At 30.9% G+C, this 10,338-nt stretch overlaps 1 protein-coding gene across 1 annotated transcript; it reads right to left on the bottom strand.

Annotated features, from left to right (window-relative positions):
• Positions 1 to 335: 335 nt before the first annotated feature.
• On the bottom strand, positions 336 to 2,008 carry LOC149259024 (putative pectinesterase 11). Its single transcript, XM_089446782.1, has 5 exons — positions 1,689 to 2,008; positions 1,293 to 1,464; positions 964 to 1,062; positions 606 to 841; positions 336 to 480 (listed from the first exon to the last, which is right to left on the bottom strand). The coding sequence occupies exons 1-5, from the start codon at positions 2,006 to 2,008 to the stop codon at positions 336 to 338; spliced, it is 972 nt and encodes a 323-aa protein (XP_089302908.1).
• Between the last annotated feature and the right edge of the window lie 8,330 nt (positions 2,009 to 10,338).

Raw genomic sequence — 10,338 nt, forward strand, 5'->3', positions numbered from 1 at the left:
TGTAATAATAAATTTATTCAATATTGACCAATAAAATTCATAATATTGAAAAATAAATTTGTATAACAATAATTTGAATATCTTATTTTAATTTTTGTTAAACATAATTAATAAAAGAAAATACAAATCACTTCAAAAACAAAATCTCCATTTTATTACCATTCCAGGCGTATAATGTATATTCAAACTTGTTCTTACATTACACTGCATGCATGCAGCACTTATTTTCTATTACCAGGGTACAAAGTCTTTGTATCCGTATAAACATCTCATTCAGGTCAGCGTTTGGGATGGAAATATTTTTTGGAATGAAATTGGTAGCTGATGTCATCTATCTATCTGATCCAGCTACGCCCATCAATGTAATCGATGGTTATAAACGGCGCGGCCTCCGTAGGACTGAGTTCATGCGACCATGCAACTCTTTTGGCTTCACTTGCACCAGCTCCGCAACATTTGTACTGCCCATAATGCGCGGTTCTGCAGATGCAGAAAGAATGAAAACAGGAATATGTTAGAATGAGAATGAGATATGGGATTCTCAGGATTATATATATAGAGTACTGGTGCAGGCGGGTTAGAATAAAAGGATAGCGCTGGCTTACTTATCTCTGCTGGGATCATTCCAGTTATCCCATCCTTGGGGGACGATAATGTCAGCGATGTAAGTGTAAGCATACAATACTGTGGAATATGGTGCCCATGCCCTGCCCAGAAACATTAATCCCTTGCCTGTCAACGTGCAGTGCAGAAAAACGAAGCCCGTGTTGTCCGAGAGAGAAGATCTCTTCTGAGCTGTAAATGCCCCATTATCTATAGGAATGGCATGCAAATCGCAGCTCTGCAATCAACAAAACCAAAAAATCATTATCAGCAGCTCCCATTTTATATGAGAAATCAAAATCAAAATAATGTCTGTCTGTGGGTATTGCAGATTTTATTTGTATTTGGTTTAAACTTTACCTCATAGATAGATCTTCCATTGCCGCATACAAAATCGATAGCACCCTCAATGTAACAGTTTTGAAAATAATGCCTCCCACTTTCGTCTAACACGGTGTCCTGATACCCCAGAAATCTGCAATCTTAAAATGCAGAACGATCTCCCGAAATTCTCACCGCCACAGCTTGATCTTCCGGGGTAAGATTTCCGGGACCATATGAATTCTGCATATATATAAACTTGACTTGTGTATTTCAAAAAATATATATATATAATCTAGGCATATGCCATCTCATGTACTTTTTATACTATGACATTAAGATTCAATAATAAAATTCAAAAACCAAACCTTGATTGTGATTTTTCTGGCTGTGAAATCCGAAGCATACACAGACACCGTCGCTGAATAATATGTCCCACCGCTCGATTTCGCGCTATCATTCCAAGTGATGACGGTGTTGTTGGCGTCCGACCCACTGACCCTCACAAATGGCTTCTCTGCAGGAATCGTCACCTTCTCTCTGCACACCAGTACCAGTACACACAAGAAGGAAAGGACTCTCATATATACACCCTTCCGGTTTTTGATCACAAAACTTTCCTTTACCTTCCCTTTTTGACATAATTTATTCTAAAATCATTCATTCTAAGTAAATGACATAAACGAAATGTAAGTAAGTTGGAGCTATTTCCTCCTCTTATGAAACTCTCACATTATTATTATTTGGTTTCTTTAATTACCAACCTATAAATGTCGGGTCGGACATTAATCACGACGGGGTTGTTGTTATGCACTGGAACTGCATTGATGGCCCCCTGGACCGTTGTGAAATCGCCTTGACCTGCCTCCTTAGCTACTGTCAATACACGGGCTTTGTCAAAGTTGACAGCAATTCCACACGAACTGCCCTCCAATTCTGCAGAATACACCTTCTCCCAATTACTGTTTATACGTTTTACAGATTTTCTATGGATAGTACAGTGGGTAGGTTGCGTAAAAAACACATGCACCACTGCAAGAAATACTCCTATAACAAGCAATCCTCTAGAGTTGGCCTTGGCCATGGCCACGAATGAATTAAAGGAATGGGTGGATTCACAAAATTGGTCTGTATTGAAAAGAATCTATTAACCCAATTCTATATATGTTAGCAATAATCTATCATTTTCAAAGCAGTCACACATAAAACAATAATTCGTATGTGGCCAGCAGAGGCCCTACTCCCGATCAGTTTCGCTCATACAGCTAGCTACCCTTGAGCTGTCAGCCAAATGAAAACCCAATCGCTCAGCTTTGCTCAACTGTGTTATGCCTTCTCCTCTGGTTGTGGTTGTGCACACCATGACCGATCATGCGATCGCTATTTGAGCCTTTGCTTTCCCAATCCCTAGGGATCCGTTGCGTCCACTTGTTGTTCACACACTTCGAAATATTTGTGCAAACCCTAAACCGCGATGCTGGCAACAGAAATATTATGCTACGTAGCAGACAATGGGCCTCGTATCTATACTGATCTGATTCTATAATTTTCAAACATGACTCAAATTCAAACTACAGTCGCTACCATTTGTTGAAATGAAATGGATTTCAAGATTTCACATTTCAACGAGCGGTTGAAATCTTCACGGCTTCCATCAAATGATAGACGACACGACGTCATTTATCAATTCTCAATTCATTGTTCAATGGTCTCTTTAAAGGAGGTCTACAATTCAATGTTCGATAATGATATATGGGTGGTTAGGAATTTGAGAGAGCCAGATTTTACACCATACAAATTACAGGCGGTATATTTTATTGATTTTAATGGTTCAGCATTTAGTCATAAGTCACACGGAGGAAAACTATTATTTTAGATTGACATTTAGGAAAGCACAAAGACAACTTACAATTACCTAAAATACATGGAAACATTACTTCCAACATGAATTCTTGTTGTGAAATATGATTTAATTCTTTTATATATAAATGTATGTCATTGCTTTTGTGGAACTATACTTCAATACTTAAATAATTTTCACTATGATAAATGTATATATTGAAGGGATATTAGCCTTCATATATATGTATGTATGTTATGTTATATGTATTATTCTAAAACATATTTACTTATTAGCTGGAGAGGGCTCTCTATATCTTAAGTGCTATTATATTTTTACTTGTGGTTTTGATGGAAACGTGTAATTTATTATTTTTTTAATATGTGGGTCATTTAAACAATATGAATAATAAAAAAAAAAAAAAATTACTTTATAAACCAAATATTTCAATATGCATGTTTAGTAAAAGATTTTAATTCCTTCCATGTTTAGTATTTTTTTCCTTTGTATCTTGGAGATTTGTAATTCCTTCCATGTTTAATATAGGGTTCACATGTAACAATTTAAAAATATCAATAATAAAAAATTATATATTAATATATATATATGAAATTCAACCTGTAACATTTTAAAAAATATTAATAACAAGACTAATTCTATATATTATACTAAAACAAACGAAAATTAAAGTTTCCTTATAGTTGAAACAAGAGAAAATTAAAGTTTCATTATAGTTGAAACATTTTATTAGTGTATCCTTCAAAACCAACATAGATGCATCTTAACTCCAAATCTCCTTGGCTGCAAACCTTTGCTCGCATTCAAAAAGAGGTTTGGATCTTCAAATATTTGATCCACTTGGCATGGCCAAAGTTCAGATGGGATGGATCTATGCTAGTAATTAAAAAGGGTGTAGAAGGAGTGATCTTCACATCAAACTTAAATATGATGAAGTCTAAAAATCAAAATGGGGTGAAATTATTGGAATGCACAATCTTATTATCAAAATATTATTAAAATGAGAAACCTTAGGAAAAAACTTAAAATTTAAAATTAAAAGAGAGAAATTATTAGGATTGGAAATTAATAATTTGAAAAATTAAGAGGAAAGGGAATAAAGGAACCAAGTGGGTTAGATTCTGTCCTTATGAGATATTATTTGGTTGTCTCATCTATAATCATATAATTTAATTAAATAACAAAAAAAAGTATTGGGTGAATGTATGAAGATGAGTTATAGTTTTTGGCAAAATGTAGCCATGCAATTTTAAATTTTCCCTCTTTTATCGAATTCAAATCTTCAAAATTTATATAGTGAATTTTGATTCACAGTTAAAAAAAATGTGGAGAATTGTTCCAAACCAATTAGTGTCCCTATTTTATTAATAATTTTTTTATTAAAAGAAATTAGATGAAAAACATGAAGAATTAGGGTTAATGATATTAGGGTTAAGAATTTCATAAATATGAGAAATAATACTATAAAGAGAATAATATCAAGGTGAATCTATCTAAACAAGAAATTAATGTTATTAATATAGATATCAATTAATTAGTCCAAAGATACGTTGGAGAAAGGAAAAAATGGGAAGAAAAAGGGCCCATGAAGATCATAATTCTAAGAATAAAATAAGAAATGGATTGCTAAAAAAAACCATAAACCATATTAGATTGTGTATTGATAGATTTTAAAATAAGTTAGTGAGAGGAAATGGGTGGACTCGATGTGGTGAGATGTTGGATGGTGGGTTTTAAGGATTGACTAAATTTATTCCTATCCTCATCATTTAAATTGTTGGGATGTTTCTCTATTTTGAGGGCTTCTTTGATGACATGATGAGTATAGAATAGAGAGGTTATGAGAATATGAAGTTATTAAAATTAATGTGTTTAGTATTACAGGAACCCTCAACTATAAATGATTTTGAGATATGAATATTGCGGTAATCTTGTATAAGTTTTTTTAGCTCAACCTTGAAGGACCTTTTTGTTGGCCAATATATCATTTTTCTTAGGAGAAGGGAATTTGATAAACTTCTAGGCATAGCATTAGATCAGATTTGGTTTATTAGATCTAAATAGATTTTTAAGGGTGGTGTGGGCTTCAAATAAAGTCTTAATGTTCTTTTTCTTGCAAGAATCTTGGACATGAGTTTAATAACCATATTTTCCACTCCACTATAATTAGAGTGACTCAACATTTGTTGACTAAAACTCATCCTCTTTCACCCTTGTTTTTACTTATATGGGTCTTTGAAGGAAGTTCTTACATGTTATAAGGGTGAAATTACTGAGTAATTTATATGTGTAGTGGGTTGGTTCAATAAGTTAAGAGTGGGATATTTCAGTTGAATTAGAGTCTTCAATGCTATCCATAGGGTCTAGAAACTTCATTGATTTGTGAGGGTTTGATGCATGCATATTTCATCTTACTTAATGATATGAATATAATGTATCTTCTTTCAGTATTGATAATTCATATAACCTTTTCCACATATTATTTGATGTATCTAAGGAAAAAATACATGAAGCAATAGCTCCTTGACTTCTAAGAAAATTTATAGGTAATATAATTGACAACTCCATTGGGAAAAAATCACTAGTGAGCTTGTTCTCCTTCTCTTTACTACATCCCTTGCCTTGGTCAATTTATGAATAATTATGTATTGATGGAGATCTGTTTTTTCTATCCCTTGTTTTTATTTATTATTGAATTGATTCATTATTGATTGAATGTTCCTTGAAATTTTATATCTAAGTCCATTTTAAAACTTATTCTAAAAAATAAATTGAAATTTTAGATCTAAATCCATTTTAAAACTTATTCTAAAAAATAAATAAATAAAAGGAAGAAAAATAAGTCACATATTTTAGATTAAAATATGTGACTTTGTGTACATAAATTGAATGAAACAACTACATATATGAATTCTCCTTGAATTTTTAGTTGAACTCAAAAAATAAATTGTCTAAAACAGGGTCTAGGTGAGGAAGAAATCTTTGATTGAAAACATATTAATCTTCTGAATTTTCATGACAGTCATGCAAATTTATTATCACAATATCTTTTGATAGGGAACTATGTTTTACATCATACCAAACCAAGTGATAAAAAAATTACTAGATTTATTTCTATATGTAATATGTTATGATTCTTAGATATATTTAATAACCAATTGCCTTCAAAAATTTATGCTCTAATTTTTGTTTTATTTTATTTTTCTACTGATTTTGTTTTAGGTGAATTTGAAGCTTTATTTGTCATGTAAAAAAATGAAAATATGTCCTCTACCCTCCATTATATAGTTTTGGTTGAATTGGAAATAAAATATTCACTTCATTAGCTTGCATTAGGATTAATATTTAGTCTTTTTCACACCATCAGAGTGCTCTGTAGTCTTATCTAATAAAAAACCTACAATAAAGTGTAATAAAATTTATTAGATATTTTCATTATAGAAAACAAAAAGTAGTTTAGGTTTGTAGATCAGAGTCATGGTTTTTATAACACAACCATTTCATATATTTAGCCCAACTTTTATTTAAAAAATAATTATTTTTTTCATTTTAGCCCAAAAAAGGCGGATAAACTATGAAAAAGACTCATTATTCCTCTAGTTTGGGAGGTTATATTCCATTACAATCACCCAATTTTCTTCCATTACAATCACCCAATTTTCTTCTTTGCAATGTTAAATTCAATTGCCCATTTTCTAGTTTGTGAGGTTGTATTTGGTCCTAATAAATAAAAATATAAATAAAGTGGAGGTATGGTAAATAAATAAAACCTCTTTTTATAGTTACTATGGTAAATAAATAAAAATATAAATAAACTATATGGTAAATAAATAAAACCTCTTTTTATATTTAGTACATAACCCTCTTTCTATTTAAGAAAGCTCAAAAAAGAGGTTTTATTTAAGTCCATATTTATAAAAGAGGTATGGTAAATAGATATAAAACATTTTTTATACTTAATTTACGTGTAAATAAATAAAAATATAAATAAAGTGGAGGTATGATAAATAAATAAAACATATTTTTATATTTACTCCAAAGGTATGGTAAATAAATATAAATATAAATAGGTATGGTAAATAAATATAAATGTAAATAAACTAGAGGTATGGTAAATAAATAAAACCTCTTTTTATATTTAGTCCATAACCTATTTAAGAAGGCTAAAAAAAGGCTTTATTTAAATGAATCCTATGGGCCAAATCCCATATTTATAAAAGAGGGGTAAATTAATAAAAATATAAATAAACTGTAGGTATGGTAAATAAAATAAAACTTTTTTTATATTTACTCCATAAGTCACCTTATATTTACGAACACTCAAAAAATATTATGGGCCAAATACTATGGGCCAAATTCCATGGGCCAAATTATTATTAATATCATGCAAAAAATCATTATTAACCCTAATATTAGTATTAATGAAAATAAATATGGCACATGGTATTGACCATGGTATTCACGTGGAATGTAGCTTATTTAAAGCACGGAATTAAACAAGCATAGATCCATCTTTACTCTGGATCTACTAAGCTCGAGAGGGATCAAATAGAGTGAAAAAATATTTGATGGCTAGCTTGGTAGATCAAGAGTAAAAATAGATCTTATAGTTTAAAGTCACTTAAACATTTTAACTTGCTTAAAAAAAAACAATTATTAATTTTATTGATTTTTATTCATGTGAGAATAGAATATTTAAAGGAAGTCTACAATTCAATGTTCAATAATGATATATGGGTGGTTAGAAATTTGAGAGACTATGAGAGAACCAGATTTTACACCATACGAATTACAGGGTGTATATTTTATTGATTTTAATGGTTCAACATTTATAGTATATAGATAACTCATTGTAACAAATTTAGATAGCTAATACAAGTCACAAATAGGAAAACTGAAGACACAAAGACAACTCACAACAACCTAAAACACATGGAAACATTCCTTCCAACATGAATTCTTGTTGTGAAATATGACTTAATTCCCTTATATACAAATGTGTGCCATTTCTTTTGTAAAACTTTACTTCAATACTTGAAGTAATTTTCACTATGATAAATGTATATATTGAAGGGATATATATATTATACATAATTCTAAAACATATTTACTTATTGACTAGAGAGGGCTCTATATCTTAAGATGTGCTATTATATTTCTACTTGTGATTTTGATGGAAATATGTAATTTATTATTTTCTTAATATGTGGGTCATTTAAAAAATATGAATAACAAAAAAAAATTAATCTATCTTATAAACCAAATATTTCAATATGTATTTTTGGTAAAAGATTTTAATATCACATATATATATATATAGAGTGTGTCCCTATTCTATTAGTATTTTTTCCTTTTGTATCTTGGAGATTTGTAATTCTTTCCATGTTTAATATCGGGTTCACATGTAACAATTTAAAAAATATCAATAACAAAAAATTATATATATATATATATATAGAGAGAAATCAAACATGTAACATTTTTAAAAATATTAATAACAAGAATAATTCTATATATTATAATAAAACAAGAGAAAAATAAAGTTTCCTTATAGTTGAAATATTTTATTAGTGTGTTGTTCAAAACCAACATAGATCCATCTTAACTTCAAATCTCTCAAGAACTCAGAAGGATCAAATCTCCCAAGGTGCAACCCTTTGCTCAAATTTTTCATTCCAAAAGAGGTTTTCATATTCATAGATTTGATCCCTTGGCAGAGTTCAGATGGATCTATGCTCATATTTAAAAAGTTAATAATGAATTTTATAATATGAAATCATATTTTATCTTTTTTGTTGTGTGGTGTGAGTTCATAGATATTACATGAGGCTTGACCTATGAATTTAGAAAGTGCAACCCACCAATCGCACCCATCTTGAGCTACACCTAACTAGCGCTTAAATTGACTAGGTGTTTTCCCACATAGTGTGTATCCATGACCTTCACATCAAAATTAAAAAGTATAAAGTCTAAAAATAAAAATGGGGTGAAATGATCAGAATGCACAATCTTATTATTAAAATGCTATTAAAAAATAAACCTTAGAAAAAACTTAAAATTTAAAATTAAAAGAGAGGAACTTTTAGGATTGGAAATTCAATTAATAAGAAAGGGAATAAAGGAACCGAGTGGGTTAGATTCTCATCCTTATGAGACATTTTTTGGCTTGTATCATCTATAATCACATAATTTAATTAAATAGCAAATAATTTCTCTATTGGGTGAATGCGTGAAGATGATTTACACTTTTTGGCCAAATGTAGTTATGCAATTGCGAGTCTTTGTTAGATCCCTATAATACTAGTGATTACCCCATTACTATTGTAGTTGTATCCCTTATTAATATTTTTGTGCCCCTATTGCTCCATATTGTTATTATTGTGCCCCATAGAAACCCTCTATTGTTATTTTTGTGGTTTTATAGTATTATTGTTAGGTCGGCTGGGTTATATTGTGACTCCTTAGACTCCTATATATAGAAAGGAGGTTTTGTCATTTGTATCATCCAAGAATTGTTCATTTATGTAATGTAAAGGAGGTTTCCCCCTCGAAGAGGCTGAATTCTAAGGCATTGATCTATCTTTTCTATCTTTTCTTGAGCTAGTTTCATAACATTTGGTATCAGAGCTTTGGATTCTAGGGTTTCGCTGCTCCAAACACGTCATCGTGGCATTTTCGCTATAACTTTTTTTATGCGACGTTTCAGAAGCTAAAAAAACCCATTTTAGAAGACATCGCGCTGAATCTCGGGTCCAAATTTCAAAGATTTTCATTCTATATTTGCGGAGATATGATCTGAGGAAGTTGGTCTTTTTGCAGACTCCTGAATTACAATCCAAACAGGTGACCTGGAGAAAATCGTCATAACTTTCTCTCTAAGCATCGGATTGAAATTTCGTAAGAAGGTATAGAAAGAGGATGGACTTTAGTTTTCTTGTATATATTTTTCAAAGCCAAAGGTCGAAACAGTGACTCGTGGCACGTCATACAAGTTCGCTCTACTGGACTAGTCTATAATCAGGTCACTATAGGAGATTTGGCATAACTCTTCCGTGGAGAATCCAATTTGGAGCAGACTGGTGGCATTGGAAAGAGAACATAGAGGGCTATCGCAGGTTGCAATTTTAGAACTAGATGATTCAAAATTACAGAGATACATCAGATTCAATATCAAGCTCCTACAAAGTGAAAAAAGGTGTGTAGCTTTTTTAAATTTTTGCATAAGCTTGGTTTGAAAAATTAGTTTGAAGGAATTCAAAGGGCATAGTAAAGCACTATTATCGGTAATTGATGACCAGAGGGAAGAAAATGCAAACACCTAGTAGGCAACCTGAAAGCTCTAGCATGACTCATGAAGAAGAGGAAGAAATGCAACATGATATATCAAAATTACGAGACCAAGTGCAACAAGTGTCACTTGCACAAAAAGCAAAAAAATCTAAGATGGATGGTTTAAAGAAATATTTAGAAGCTAAGATGGATGGTTTAAATAAAGGCATAGAAGCTAAGATGGATTCTTTAAAGACAAGCATGGAAGATTTGAAGACATATTTGAC

This window comes from Pinus tabuliformis, chromosome 6 (genome assembly GCF_031772625.1).
Source record: "Pinus tabuliformis cultivar Carrire ecotype Pingquan chromosome 6, CPIR1, whole genome shotgun sequence".
NCBI classification, from domain to species: Eukaryota; Viridiplantae; Streptophyta; class Pinopsida; order Pinales; family Pinaceae; genus Pinus; species Pinus tabuliformis.

Excerpts from the sequence above, each read along its gene's own strand:
- LOC149259024 (XM_089446782.1), bottom strand. The coding sequence starts at position 2,008 with ATGGCCAAGGCCAACTCTAGAGGATTGCTTGTTATAGGAGTATTTCTT. Across the intron at positions 1,063-1,292 it reads CCAGAAAAATCACAATCAAG|GACACCGTGTTAGACGAAAG; the intron begins GTTTGGTTTTTG and ends CTGGGGTATCAG. Across the intron at positions 842-963 it reads ATGGAAGATCTATCTATGAG|AGCTGCGATTTGCATGCCAT; the intron begins GTAAAGTTTAAA and ends TGTTGATTGCAG.